The sequence below is a fragment of the Oncorhynchus kisutch genome, linkage group LG30, assembly GCF_002021735.2.
Source record: "Oncorhynchus kisutch isolate 150728-3 linkage group LG30, Okis_V2, whole genome shotgun sequence".
Classification (NCBI taxonomy): domain Eukaryota; kingdom Metazoa; phylum Chordata; class Actinopteri; order Salmoniformes; family Salmonidae; genus Oncorhynchus; species Oncorhynchus kisutch.
The window spans coordinates 46,881,472-46,896,853 of NC_034203.2; the positions used below are offsets into that span (position 1 = coordinate 46,881,472).

Genomic DNA, 15,382 nt, shown 5'->3' on the forward strand with positions numbered 1-15,382 from the left:
GCCAACTTTAAGTGCTGTTATTGTGAAGTGGAAACGTCTAGGAGCAACAACGGCTCAGCCTTGAAGTGGTAGACCACACAAGCTCACAGAACAGGACCTTAAGAGTGCTGAAGCATGTAAAAATGATCTGTCCTCGGTTACAACCAACACTCACTACCGAGTTCCAAACTGCCTCTGGAAGCAGCGTCAGTACAATAACTGTTCGTCGGGAGCTTCATGAAATGGGTTTCCATGGTTGAGCAGCCGCGCACAAGCCTAACATCACCATGCACAATGCCAAGCGTCGTCTGGATCCGCGTAAAGTAATCTGACAGATGAATGTGGGTTTGGCGGATGCCAGGAGAACGCTGCCAACTGTAAAGTTTGGTGGAGAAGGAATAATGGTCTGGGGCTGTTTTTCATGGTTCGGGCCCCTTAGTTCCAGTGAAGGGAAATCTACAGCATATAATGACATTCTAGACGATACGATTCTGCGCTCCCAACTTTGTGACAACAGTTTGGGAAAGTCCTTTTCCTGTTTCAGCATGAAAATGCCTAAACGCACAAAGCGAGGTCCATACAGAAATGGTTTATCGAGATCGGTGTGGAAGATGTTGCCTGGTCTGCACAGAGCCCTGACCTCCACTCCGTCGCCCGAAATCAGTGTCCGACCTCACTAATACTCGTGGCTGAATGGAAGCAAGTCCCTGCAGCAATGTTCCAACATCTAGTGGAAAGCCTTCCCAGAAGAGTGGAGGCTGTTATAGCAGCAATGTTCCAACATCTAGTGGAAAGCCTTCCCAGAAGAGTGGAGGCTGTTATAGCAGCAATGTTCCAACATCTAGTGGAAAGCCTTCCCAGAAGAGTGGAGGCTGTTATAGCAGCAATGTTCCAACATCTAGTGGAAAGCCTTCCCAGAAGAGTGGAGGCTGTTATAGCAGCAAAGGGGGGCTACCACCTCATATTAATACCCATGATCCTTTTTGCTCGTTTTTAAAATCAAGAAACACAATCATGTTGGACCTGACTGTAGATCAAGCTGTAAAGGAAGATTGAATAGGCTTTTGAGTAGAATTACTCCACATACCCGTTCAATGCTGTGTTGCAAGCGTAGCTTCATACGAACAACTTCCTGTTGTTTAAACATCTCCTTCAGTTGGTCCGGTAGAGACGGAGGAGGAGTTATCTGTTAAGAGAGACAAATAAATTCAACATTATGAAACTTTTAAGGTTTGTTTAATAAACCCCTTTTTAAGGCTGATGTCTTGAGTCGAAGGACTTTAGCAATTCAAATAAAACCTTTCCCAGAACTATACTAGCTATAATTTTTTTTCAATGTATAATTTTCTTTAAAAATGGAGGAAACAACAAGAAATGACACAGGGGAAAGAAACCCTGGGAGACAAAAGAAAAGGACAGAAGAGTGGAGATGCACTCAAGTGTCTGTAGAGCTTTTTAGTCAAAGAGCAAAACTAATAAGTCCTGGACACTGAACCCTGACTCATATAAGAGGAGACGACTAAGATGACAGTTAACAACTCCAGACTCACAGTTGGAATACAGAGTTTGCTGAGCGGGTTCCCGTCTAGCAGGTAGGATCCAGTAAACGTCACGTATTCGTCGTAATACTGTGGCGGCTGGGGGATGACGCTCAGCAACACTTTACGCTTCTCCTCGATCTTCTTGCGGATGTGCAGGAACTCGTAGTAAGGGTTGGCCCTCTCCGTCTGGTACGGCTGAATCTCCTCCAGCTTCAGAGAGTCAACGATGGCCGCCAGAGACTCCTGATGAGGAAGGAGAGAAGAGAAAAACGGTAAGATAAGGTAGAGGAGATAACTTTACTGTCCCCCAAGGTAAGATATGTTGTCCCGAATATCCACTCTTACAACTAGACCGACCTCTCTTTATCCCTGTCCCTCCTCCCTTTCACCTACCCACTCTTCCCCTTCTCTTCAAAACGGCAATACTCCTCTACTTCCTTTCCCTTTCCTCCTTCCTTCCTTCCTTTCTCATTCCTATTTCTTTCCTCTCTCCTTCCTTTCTCATTCCTATTCCTTCCCTCCTTCCTGTCTCATTCCTCTATCCTTTCCTCCTTCCTTTCCTTTTCCTCTATCCTTCCTTTCCCTTACCTCCTTCCTTTCTCATTCCTATTCCTTTTCCTCTATCCTTCCCTCCTTCCTATCCCTTCCCTTCCCTCCTTCCTTCCCTTTCTCATTCATATTCCTTTCCTCTATCCTTCCTTTCTCATTCCTATTCCTTCCCTCCTTCCTTTCCTCTATCCTTCCCTCCTAAAAACATCTCCTCACCCTTTCCGAGACGTACCCTTTTCCCTCTCCCTTTTCCTATCTACCAGAAGAGCCCACCTGCTGCATGCTGCCTCCAGCCTGGTTGGAGGTAGACAACCTGGGCATCTTCCTCTTCCTGGGGTGGGTCTGCTGGAAGTCCTGGTCCTCTTCCATGGTTAGGGAGAGGACCTTGGCCTTAGCCCCGGAGGAGTCAGAGTCTCTGTCCCCAGACTGGGGGGAAGAGCTAGCAGAAAACCCACTGCAGCTGTAACTACCACTACTACCACTCTGGTCTGTCCGGGAGCCCTGCTGGAAGTTACAACTCTGTCCAGAAACACTGTGGGTCTGGTCTGATCCAACAATCGAGGGAGTCTGTCCTTCTGGTCTCTCCTCGGAGGTAGGCTCTTGGCATGGCTCTGACTTCACCTCGGGGACGGTGACCATACTACTGCCCTCTGATGAAGACCAACAGCTAGCCTTTTCTGTTGATATGGCCTCAGGACCTCTCCACTTCTCAGGAGCGTCAGAAGGTTCTTCTTCTTCCTTGTGTTCAGGGCTCGAGCAGCGCGACACAGTGGATGATGTAAGCTGGCCATTAGGATAGTTTTTGTCCGGCTGAGGATCGCTAGGACCCACAATGTCACTGGAGAATCTGGATTTCTTACAGTCTTTACTGTTCCCGTCAGTGTCCATCTCCTCTTGAGAGTCCTTGGGTTTGCTGGTGGTCATCGTGGAGTCCTCTGAGCTAGCGCTGGGTGGTGGGTGTTTGCTGGTGGAGGCTACTGGGTTGTCCATCCATCCGGGTCTAGACGCTCCTAACGCACTCTGAAGGCTCTCTACAGCTGCTCTGTTTTCAGCGCTGCTAGCTCCACTCTCAACTGGAGTTTTATCTTTAGAATCAAGAACCAGATCTCCATCAATCTCTGTCTTCGTCTGCTGTGAGGTCACCGTACTGGTGTTTGGAAGGGTTTCCCGTGACTGGCTAGCAGAGAGAGATAAGGTGGTTTCGGTGCTGGAGAACGGCAGTTGACAGGATAGAGAAGATAATGTCACCAGTGGCGTCATGTCCTCAGAGGGCAGGTCTTTCATGCTACATTCAGGTGCCGCACTGGAGGTCTCCACAGGGATACACTGGACGTCCCGTATTAGGAGAGGATCAGAGGTGGAAGAAAACCCTCTCTGTTCTGGCGTAGCTAGCTGTTGGACACTAGCCTGCTGAAGTGTTGAGGAGTCCTTTACGTGAGGATCTCTGGTGTTGGACGCTTGAGGTGGAAGATAGACACCTGAAGCGGTGTTCCCTTCACTCTCAGTGTTGAGATCTGCATCTGTTATTGCATTAGGAAGATTCGGAAGCATCTGAATTGGATCACTTTGACTCTGGCTCTCCTCTGGATCTGCACAGGTTTCTAAAGGCTGAACACTTGTGGACTCTTCACTGGGTTGAGCAGCAGGCACCACGGCGACCTTGGACAGAGTTTCGATAGGTTTGCACTCAGACGCCGTCGCACAGTTAGCGTCTTCGTCCAGAATAGCCCTAAGGCAAGGGGAAGCGTGTCTGCTCTGCAGCGGAGTCTGGTTGCCTTGCCCCGGCTCTTCTGGAAGACTGTTGTCGTCTTTGTCGTGAACGGCAGGATATGGAAGGAAGGAAGACAGGAGGAAAGGCAGCTGAAAGTCCTGGGAGGTTTCCAGGGTCATATCCGAGTCGTACTCAATAGGTCTCGGTGTCAGCAATGTAGCCTGACAGGAGTCTTCAGAGCTGGCCACAGAGATCATAGACACAGACCTGGACATAAGACCCGACCGCTCGCTTTCTGGCCTGGGTGACCTGCTCAAGCTGTTCTCCATACCAGCCATCAGCTTCCCACTGAGACAGGAAAGTGTCTTCCCGTCCAGAGACATGGTCCTGGAGCTGGTGCTGTCCTTAAGGGGTTTGTCTCTGTCGCGACAGTGAACGTCGGTGGAGCCTTCAGAGCTCTTGGAGCGAAGCAATTCTTTGCTCAAGCACAGTTCTCCAGAAGACGAGGACGTAGTCTTGGCTTTGGCTTTGCTTTTGAGCTTCCCTGTGTCCGTTGTCGTAGAGGAAGGCCGTTGTTTCATCCTCTCCCGCTCCTTCTGTTTGATCTTTTCTAGGTGTTTCCGGTGCCACTGTTCAATCTCCTGGTCCTTCAGACTCAGCATGCGTTCGAAGCTGGTCTGCCTCAGGTCTTCGTTGACCAGACGTTTCTCTTTGGGCTTCTGCTCTTCCCGGGTGGCAGGCGAGGCTTTAGCTTTGGACCGGTTGTCTCGGTCAGTCTCAGTCTCGTTGGGTTTGGTCTTACTGGCCTTGCCACCCTCCTTGGAACGGTCCTTGGAACGGTCTTTGTCCCGATCTCGGTGCTTGTCCGAGTCTCTGGATTCTCGGTCTCTCCTGTCTCGGTCTTTCTCTGGCGTCTTTGGGAGGTCCTCTGTCTTTAGTAGTTTTGCTGGTAATGTCTTGCAACTTTCAGACACATAGCCCTTCTCCTCCAAGAGGAGCTTCAGGTTAGAAGAGGAGGAGGAAGATGAGGAAGCGCTGTCTTTAGATTTTTCCCTTTTCTTCTTATCGCAGTCTTTGTCTTTCTCCTTTTCCTTAGAGCGATCGGATTTACTGTGGTCCATAAATTTCTCTAAAGGTGGTTTTCCTTTCTTATCAAAGCTCGTCCTGTCTTTGTGTTCTCCCGCGTTGTACTCCCTCTCCAGCCTCTCCCTGTCACTCCTCTTATCTGGCTTGTCTTTGCTCTTCTTGTCCTTGCTCTCCTCGTATTTTTTAGTCGAGGACAAGGCTCTGAGCTTCTCGATCTCTTTGTGGTTCTTGTCACCAGGGGATGCCATCCTTTCCTTCTCCCTCTCTTTCCAGCGATCCATGGAATTCTGTGAATTCTCTGATTTCTCAGGGTGCTCAATCTTGACTTTCTTTTCTCTGTCGGGATGCTTTTTATCCGTCTTGTCAACCTCACGTTCCTTTACAGAAGGCCTCCTGTCGTATTTGTCCCGCCGGCATTTCTCAGAGGCATCCAGCTGGTCTGAATCAGCTGTAGACGTGGTCCCCGTTACCGGTTTCTCCTCCGGTTCGTCATTCACACTGGTGGAGTTACGCTGCGTCTCCTCAGGAACCGAAACCCGTACAGAGCTTAGGCACTCAGTCCTTTCCTCACGCTCACTGAGCTTCCCATCCTTTCCCCCCCTCTCCTCTTTACAGACAGCCGAGGTCTCTTTCCTCTCCTTCTTCAAGCGTTCCTCTTCTCTTCTCAACCTTTTCTCCTTGCTGCTGATGCTAGAGGGGTGTTTTTCTTTAGTCTCTTTTCTCTCTTCCTTCACAGGAGAGCTGCCCGACGTTGAGGTATTCTGAGGAGATCCGCAGTCCTCCCTCTCCATTTTCCCTGGAGGCAAAGGGTCGTCATCGTTGAAGAAGTTCTCTTTCCAGAACTCCCGGTCGAATTCCAGGTTCCTGTGGCCGTCCTTTCTGCCGCCCTCCTTCTGCCGGTGGCGGTTCCTTTCTGGCTCATACTCCCTCCTGGGCTTGTCCTTCTCCTTGTGTTTTAACTTGTGCTTCTTGACCACCTTGCCGTCCTTATCCGTCTTCCGTAAGGTACCACCTTCAGAGATGTCCACGCTGTTGGCAACGCCGCCATCTTTATTATACGGACTGGAGCCTCCATCTTCCACCCCTGCACCACCACCAGCATCCATGATGACGTCATTCTGGTGGTGCTTGCTCTTCTCCTTGTGCTTGCAGCCTTTACTACTGGAGCTCTCCGTGCAGAACTCAGACTCTGGGTTGTAGTGGTTGTACTTGACACCATCCGGCGGACAGGGGCCTTCGGCAATCGAGACGCACGTCATCTTGGCGTTCTCCTGTTTGAGCGGGTTGGAGGACGGCTGCTTGTCGGCGAGGCCGTGGTTGAGCTTGGGGGACTTGACGGTGGCAGACAGATGGAAGAGGTGGACGGACGAGTCATCCTTGGGACTGAAGGACATCTTGAACGAGTCTTCGTCCCCACAGAGTCCCCGGTTGTTCTTGTCCGCGTGTGTCTCCGACACAGACACAGTGGCTACGGAGAACACCAGAGCTTTGCTGTTTTCCTTCCTATCCTCCTGGTTCTCCTTGTTCTTACTCTTGCTCTTGTTCTTCTTCTTTACTTTGCTGCCTTTGTCTTTCTTTTCGGAGAGGTTCTCTTTCTTAGTCCTGCTGGCGTCTGACGCCTTGTGTCCCTCCGAGCCGTGGGAACAGGTTGGAGAGCTCCTTCTCTCTGACGGCATCTCCATCTCATCACTGGAACTATCCGAGGTGCAATACAGGATGCGGGACAACGTCTTCGTCTTCTTAGACTTAGAGGACTGGACTGAGACGTTCCCGTCCCCTTTACCGCTCTGCTTCACGGCCAAATGATCCTTCTCTTCCTGCCTCAGCTCTCTCCGGAGGATGTGTCTGTCGTTCAGGGCTTTACTCAGGTCTTCTTCTTCCTCCTCGTCTTTGAACTCATACTCGTCCAGGCCAGACATGGGGGGTGAGGCCTTCACGGTGCTCCGTTTGCCTTCAGAGACTTTCTCCATGTCCGAGTCATCCATGTTGTCATCATCCACGTCCACACTTGAGGGGTTAACCGAAGGAGGGTCTTCAGACTCTGTAGAGGAAAAGAGAATCATAATTCAAGTCTTGAAAACAGAATAAAAAGCCTTGTTTTCTAATCAAGTTTGATTACAAGTAGGGACGGACGGGGACTTGAATTGATTTCACCATTCGAATAATATATTTTTTTCAGATATCCGGATTGTCGAAATACATGCATGTTACAGAATGGGGACTTGCTCACGTGGCTCAGGAAAGGCAGTGCACTCTGCTTGTTGTTTCAGCACAGACAGAAAAGCCCTACTCACTTTACCCCTACAAATTACCTCGACAACCTGTATACAGCCTCTATACAGCCTCTAAAACTTTAGTTAATTTAGTAAATATTTTCTAAACTCTATTTTCTTAAAACGTCATTGTTGGTTAAGGGCTTGTAAGTAAGCATTTCACGGTAAGGTGACGAATATAATTGGATTTCAGAGAGAGAAAGTTAGACAAACTTGTTCCTGCGATAGGTAATGTCATCTGGTAGTGTCGGTCTTGGCTGCGTCAAATTGATGTAAATAAGCTAGTTAGCGACACTTGCAAGCAACACTACATTGCCAAAAGTATGTAGACAAAACTTCAAATGAGTGGGTTCGACTATTTCAGCCACACCCCGTGGCCGACAGGTTTATAAAATCCATGCAATCTCCATAGACAAACATCGGTAGTACTATGGCCTTATTGAAGAGCTCGGTGACTTTCCATGTGGCACCGCCATATGATTGGCACCTTTTCAGATGTTCAAATTTCTGCCCTGGTCATCTGGAAGTGCTGCTATTGTGTAGTGGAAACGTCTAGGAGAAACAACGGCTCAGGCGCAAAGTGGTAGGCCACACAAGCTCACAGAACGGGGCCGCAGAGTGCTGAAGCGCGTAGCGATTAAAAATAGTATGTCCTTGGTTGCAAACTCACTACCGAAATCCAAACTGCCTGTGGAAGCAATTTCAGCACAATAACTGTTCGTAGGGAGCTTCATGAAATGAGTTTCCATGGCCGAGCAGCTGCACACAAGCCTAAGATCACCATGCGCCATGTCAAGCATCGGCTGGAGTGGTGTAAAGCTAGCCACCTTTGGACACTGGAGCAGTAGAAACACGTTCTCTGGAGTGATGAATCACGCTTCACCATCTGGCAGTCTGACGGAGGAATCTGGGTTTGGCGGATGCCAGGAGAACGCTACCTGCCCGAATGTATAGTGCCAACTGTAAAGTTTGGTGAAGGAGGAATAATGGACTGGGGATGTTTTTCATGGTTCATGGAAAAGCCCCTTAGTTCCAGTGAAAGGGAATCTTAACGCTACAGCATTCAATTAAATTCTAGACGGTTCTGTGCTTCAACCCCATCCAACAACTTTGGGATGAATTGGAACGCCGACTGCGAGACAAACCTAAATCTCCCAACATCAGTGTCCGACCTCACTAATGCTCTTGTGGCTGAATTGAAGCAATTCCTGCAGCAATGTTCCAACATCTAGTGGAAAGCCTTCCCAGAAGAGTGGAGGCTGTTATAGCAGCAATGTTCCAACATCTAGTGGAAAGCCTTCCCAGAAGAGTGGAGGCTGTTATAGCAGCAATGTTCCAACATCTAGTGGAAAGCCTTCCCAGAAGAGTGGAGGCTGTTATAGCAGCAATGTTTCAACATCTAGTGGGAAAGCCTTCCCAGGAGAGTGGAGGCTGTTATAGCAGCAATGTTCCAACATCTAGTGGAAAGCCTTCCCAGAAGAGTGGAGGCTGTTATAGCAGCAATGTTCCAACATCTAGTGGAAAGCCTTCCCAGGAGAGTGGAGGCTGTTATTGCAGCAATGTTCCAACATCTAGTGGAAAGCCTTCCCAGAAGAGTGGAGGCTGTTATAGCAGCAATGTTACAACATCTAGTGGAAAGCCTTCCCAGAAGAGTGGAGGCTGTTATAGCAGCAATGTTCCAACATCTAGTGGAAAGCCTTCCCAGGAGAGTGGAGGCTGTTATAGCAGCAATGTTCCAACATCTAGTGGAAAGCCTTCCCAGAAGAGTGGAGGCTGTTATAGCAGCAATGTTCCAACATCTAGTGGAAAGCCTTCCCAGAAGAGTGGAGGCTGTTATAGCAGCAATGTTACAACATCTAGTGGAAAGCCTTCCCAGAAGAGTGGAGGCTGTTATAGCAGCAATGTTCCAACATCTAGTGGAAAGCCTTCCCAGGAGAGTGGAGGCTGTTATAGCAGCAATGTTCCAACATCTAGTGGAAAGCCTTCCCAGAAGAGTGGAGGCTGTTATAGCAGCAATGTTCCAACATCTAGTGGAAAGCCTTCCCAGAAGAGTGGAGGCTGTTATAGCAGCAAAGGGGGGACCAACTCCATATTAATGCCCATGAAGTTTGGAATGAGAAGTTGGACGAGCAGTGGCCAGTGGTAAGTTTGTTAAAACGATCGCAAAATAATTGAGGATATTTTGCTGTGCTCTCTGTCCCCTATAGTAACTCCATCCAGATTTATTTTACTGTGATTTAACTCGGCAAGTCAGCTAAGAACAATTTCTTATTTTCAATGACGGGTTTAGGAACAGTGGGGTTAACTGCCTTAATAGCCCAACGCTCTAACCACTAGGCTACCTGCCGTCCCTACACTCTAACCACTAGTCTACCTGCCGCCCCTACACTCTAACCACTAGGCTACCTGCCGCCCCTACACTCTAACCACTAGGCTACCTGCCGCCCCTACACTCTAACCACTAGGCTACCTGCCGTCCCTACACTCTAACCACTAGGCTACCTGCCGTCCCTACACTCCTACAATCTAACCACTAGGCTACCTGCCGCCCCTACACTCTAACCACTAGGCTACCTGCACCCCCTACACTCTAACCACTAGGCTACCTGCACCCCCTACACTCTAACCACTAGGCTACCTGCCGTCCCTACACTCTACCCACTAGGCTACCTGCCGCCCCTACACTCTAACCACTAGGCTACCTGCCGCCCCTACACTCTAACCACTAGGCTACCTGCCGCCCCTACACTCTAACCACTAGGCTACCTGCACCCCCTACACTCTAACCACTAGGCTACCTGCACCCCCTACACTCTAACCACTAGGCTACCTGCACCCCCTACACTCTAACCACTAGGCTACCTGCCTCCCCTACACTCTAACCACTAGGCTACCTGCACCCCCTACACTCTAACCACTAGGCTACCTGCCACCTCTACACTCTAACCACTAGGCTACCTGCCCCCCCTACACTCTAACCACTAGGCTACCTGCACCCCCTACACTCTAACCACTAGGCTACCTGCCGCCTCTACACTCTAACCACTAGGCTACCTGCACCCCCTACACTCTAACCACTAGGCTACCTGCACCCCCTACACTCTAACCACTAGGCTACCTGCACCCCCTACACTCTAACCACTAGGCTACCTGCCCCCCCTACACTCTAACCACTAGGCTACCCTGCAGCCCCATTAAACAGCCTACCTGTTGGTTGATCATTGTCTACACTCTAACCACTAGGCTACCTGCCTCCCCTACACTCTAACCACTAGGCTACCCTGCAGCCCCATTAAACAGCCTACCTGTTGGTTGATCATTGTCTACACTCTAACCACTAGGCTACCCTGCAGCCCCATTAAACAGCCTACCTGTTGGTTGATCATTGTCTACACTCTAACCACTAGGCTACCCTGCAGCCCCATTAAACAGCCTACCTGTTGGTTGATCATTGTCTACACTCTAACCACTAGGCTACCCTGCAGCCCCATTAAACAGCCTACCTGTTGGTTGATCATTGTCTACACTCTAACCACTAGGCTACCCTGCAGCCCCATTAAACAGCCTACCTGTTGGTTGATCATTGTCTACACTCTAACCACTAGGCTACCCTGCAGCCCCATTAAACAGCCTACCTGTTGGTTGATCATTGTCTACACTCTAACCACTAGGCTACCCTGCAGCCCCATTAAACAGCCTACCTGTTGGTTGATCATTGTCTACACTCTAACCACTAGGCTACCCTGCAGCCCCATTAAACAGCTTACCTGTTGGTTGATCATTGTCTACACTCTAACCACTAGGCTACCCTGCAGCCCCATTAAACAGCCTACCTGTTGGTTGATCATTGTCTACACTCTAACCACTAGGCTACCCTGCAACCCCATTAAACAGCCTACCTGTTGGTTGATCATTGTCTACACTCTTCAATTAGCCAACTTAATTATGTACTTGTAATTCATTCATCCATTTTGTATTGATTAGAAATCTTCCACTTCACTTGCTACACATGGTTGGAGCCTCAGATGGTAGTGCTGCTATGAATGACCGATAATAACAAGCTCAACTTGTTACAGTCCCGTACCCCTTCAAACATTCAACCTCCAGCTGTACCCCCTCTAGCACCAGGGTCAGGGCACTCTACAATGTTGTTTTTTGCCATCATTCTAAGCCACACACACACACACACACACACACACACACACACACACACACACACACACACACACACACTATACGAAACATGTATTAAACAGAAGAATGTGTGTTTAATAAGTTGTCGTCACAACCCGGCTCGTGGGAAGTGACAAAGAGCTCTTATAGGACCAGGGCACAAATAACAACAACAAATGAAGTCCTCCACAATAGTATGGGGCTTGCCTGTCCTAGCCACTCCTCTACAATAGTATGGGGCTTGTCTGTCCTAGCCACTCCTCCACAATAGTATGGGGCTAGCCTGTCCTAGCCACTCCTCCACAATAGTATGGGGCTTGTCTGTCCTAGCCACTCCTCCACAATAGTATGGGGCTAGCCTGTCCTAGCCACTCCTCCACAATAGTATGGGGCTAGCCTGTCCTAGCCACTCCTCCACAATAGTATGGGGCTTCCCTGTCCTAGCCACTCCTCTACAATAGTATGGGGCTTGTCTGTCCTAGCCACTCCTCCACAATAGTATGGGGCTAGCCTGTCCTAGCCACTCCTCCACAATAGTATGGGGCTTCCCTGTCCTAGCCACTCCTCCACAATAGTATGGGGCTTGTCTGTCCTAGCCACTCCTCCACAATAGTATGGGGCTAGCCTGTCCTAGCCACTCCTCCACAATAGTATGGGGCTTGTCTGTCCTAGCCACTCCTCCACAATAGTATGGGGCTAGCCTGTCCTAGCCACTCCTCCACAATAGTATGGGGCTAGCCTGTCCTAGCCACTCCTCCACAATAGTATGGGGCTTCCCTGTCCTAGCCACTCCTCTACAATAGTATGGGGCTTGCCTGTCCTAGCCACTCCTCCACAATAGTATGGGGCTTCCCTGTCCTAGCCACTCCTCCACAATAGTATGGGGCTTGTCTGTCCTAGCCACTCCTCCACAATAGTATGGGGCTTGCCTGTCCTAGCCACTCCTCCACAATAGTATGGGGCTTGTCTGTCCTAGCCACTCCGCTACAATAGTATGGGGCTTGTCTGTCCTAGCCACTCCTCCACAATAGTATGGGGCTTGCCTGTCCCAGCCACTCCTCCACAATAGTATGGGGCTTGCCTGTGCTAGCTACTCCTCCACAATAGTATGGGGCTTGCCTGTCCTAGCCACTCCTCCACAATAGTATGGGGCTTGCCTGTCCTAGCCACTCCTCCACAATAGTATGGGGCTTGCCTGTCCTAGCCACTCCTCCACAATAGTATGGGGCTGGCCTGTCCTAGCCACTCCTCCACAATAGTATGGGGCTTGCCTGTCCTAGCCACTCCTCCACAATAGTATGGGGCTTGTCTGTCCCAGCCACTCCTCCACAATAGTATGGGGCTTGCCTGTCCTAGCCACTCCTCCACAATAGTATGGGGCTTGCCTGTCCTAGCCACTCCTCCACAATAGTATGGGGCTTGTCTGTCCTAGCCACTCCTCCACAATAGTATGGTGCTTGCCTGTCCTAGCCACTCCTCCACAATAGTATGGTGCTTGCCTGTCCTAGCCACTCCTCCACAATAGTATGGGGCTTGCCTGTCCTAGCCACTCCTCCACAATAGTATGGGGCTTGCCTGTCCTAGCCACTCCTCCACAATAGTATGGTGCTTGCCTGTCCTAGCCACTCCTCCACAATAGTATGGGGCTTGCCTGTGCTAGCTACTCCTCCACAATAGTATGGGGCTTGCCTGTCCTAGCCACTCCTCCACAATAGTATGGGGCTTGCCTGTCCTAGCCACTCCTCCACAATAGTATGGGGCTTGTCTGTCCTAGCCACTCCTCCACAATAGTATGGGGCTTGTCTGTCCTAGCCACTCCTCCACAATAGTATGGGGCTTGCCTGTCCTAGCCACTCCTCCACAATAGTATGGGGCTTGTCTGTCCTAGCCACTCCTCCACAATAGTATGGTGCTTGCCTGTCCTAGCCACTCCTCCACAATAGTATGGTGCTTGTCTGTCCCAGCCACTCCTCCACAATAGTATGGGGCTTGCCTGTCCTAGCCACTCCTCCACAATAGTATGGGGCTTGCCTGTCCCAGCTACTCGGTAGTTCACCATATAAGATGTTTCCAGCCCCTTCTTATTAATGGTATCTGTTGCTTTTATACATGTCTTACTACTCGAAAGTCATCTTAATTCTCTACAGGACACCCTACCTGAGGAGCTGTCCTCTGGGTCTGAGAGGGGCACCTCTCCCTTTAGGAGGAGCTCCAGCTCGTGGGAATCAGCGATGTCCACGGGCCGCTCCCCTCTCTTGTTGGCCTGGAACGCATTGCCTCCATGTCTCAGCAGCAGCTTCACAATCTATACGAAGGGGGATAGGACAGGTGATCATCTCTCTCGGGGGATAGGACAGGTGAATTCTCTCTCTCTCGGGGGATAGGACAGGTGGATTCTCTCTCTCTCGGGGAATAGGACAGGTATTTATCTCTCTCTCGGGGGATAGGACAGGAAATTCTCTCTCTCTCGGGGGATAGGACAGGTTATTATCTCTCTCAAGGTCCAGCTTGTTCATCTTTGTTAATATTTATGTCAGTGTGATTTTAAAAAATATATATTTTTTTTACAAAAAGGTCAATCGTCTCTGATCTCCAAGAGCTCAAGGATCCCAGATAATTCCTGAATAAAGTCAATCAAAAGGGTCAGTAAGTTTCAATCTAAGTAGTACTCCCATGTTAAGAGAACCAGCGGCGGTACATGTTGGGTGGTCAGGCCGGGGTGGTCAGGCCGGGGTGGTCAGGCCGGGGTGGTCAGGCCGGGGTGGTCAGGCCAGGGAGGTCAACCTACGTCTGTATGTCCACTACTGGAGGCATCGTGGAGCGGCGTGTCGTCGTCCAGACCCTGGGTGTTGACTTCTGCGCCGGCCGAGATCAGAACCTTGGCCACGTCGTAGTAACCAAGGTTACATGCCTCGTGAAGAGGGGTCCAGCCTGATGGAAGGAAGAAATTGTCTTTTGAAGGGGAAACTGGAACAGTTCAGCGCCTAACGAGTTGCAGGGTCCACAGGGAGGGGAGTGAGAATGTGGGTTTAAGCATTACTACCGCAAGCCATTCTGGATAAGAGCGCCTGGTAAATGATCCCCCCCCCCCACCTGCATATAGCCTCGTTATTAGTACGTCAATTTCTTGTGTTATTTTTAGATTTATTTATTCATTTAAATATTTTCTTAAATGATTTTTCTTGAAATGCACTGTTGGTTAAGGCTTGTAAGTAAGCATTCCACAGTAAGGTGATGTGAAATGTGTGTGTGTGTGTTTAGGTGTTATAAGCAAACCACTTTGGATAAAAGTGCCTGGTCAATGATTAAAATGGGTGTGTACATATTTAAAAAGTTACTCTGATCTTTCTAGTTTATAACGATTGGTCAGGTGTTCCTTTACCTGCGAAGTCTTTGACGTTGACATCAGCTCCCAGGCTGATGATCTCCTTGACATGCTTGGCATCCCCTCGTATGGCGGCCATGTGTAACGGCGTCTCGCCACGCTCGTTCCTCTTGTTCACCTTGTCCCTCGCTCTGGAGGCCGTGCTACTGGGGAGCTTCTTCTGCACCGGGGGGGCCTGGGACGGGTGGCTAGGTGTCGAGTCTGAGGAGGAGGGAGGGGAGAGAGAAATAACTCAGAGAAAGTGTTTATTTTTAAATCTGATAACTGGGAGGTCCGTTATCGACAAGGCCGTTGTACCGGGAGGTCCGTTATCGACAAGGCCGTTGTTTATCATTATGACTCTGAATCCTGATAAATATATTAACCATCCACATCTCTAAGAGGTTATGAGAGGGAGAGGAGACAGGGGATGAATGTGTTCTGACTAACCTGGGCTGTTGTCCCTGGCGGTCATCTGCATCAGGAGGGCCATCTGCTTTCGTTCCGACAGCGGGTAGCCAAACAGGAGATTAACCGGGGCCTTCTTACTCCCCCCAGACTCCTTCTTGACTTTCTTCTTATCCGGGCCATCTTTATCTACAAACAAGAGGTAGGACAAGAAACAGGGTTAGACTTAGAAACCCCCCCCCCCCCAAAAAAAAAAAACACACACACGCCTCCAATTCTGCCAAATGAGCAAGGTGTG

The 15,382-nt window shown here is 49.7% G+C and overlaps 1 protein-coding gene across 3 annotated transcripts in view; it reads right to left on the reverse strand.

Moving 5' to 3' along the window:
* The window catches only part of LOC109881557 (ankyrin repeat domain-containing protein 12), a 64,616-nt gene that overhangs the window by 8,732 nt on the left and 40,502 nt on the right, over nucleotides 1-15,382 (reverse strand). For all 3 annotated transcript variants that reach the window (XM_031810178.1, XM_031810176.1, XM_031810177.1), the window contains 7 exons: nucleotides 15,127-15,273; nucleotides 14,695-14,898; nucleotides 14,101-14,243; nucleotides 13,470-13,617; nucleotides 2,343-6,907; nucleotides 1,530-1,763; nucleotides 1,067-1,165 (listed from right to left, as the gene is read on the reverse strand). In XM_031810178.1, the coding sequence (XP_031666038.1) occupies nucleotides 1,067-1,165; nucleotides 1,530-1,763; nucleotides 2,343-6,907; nucleotides 13,470-13,617; nucleotides 14,101-14,243; nucleotides 14,695-14,898; nucleotides 15,127-15,273 (5,540 nt within the window). The remainder of the gene's footprint in view (nucleotides 1-1,066; nucleotides 1,166-1,529; nucleotides 1,764-2,342; nucleotides 6,908-13,469; nucleotides 13,618-14,100; nucleotides 14,244-14,694; nucleotides 14,899-15,126; nucleotides 15,274-15,382) is intronic.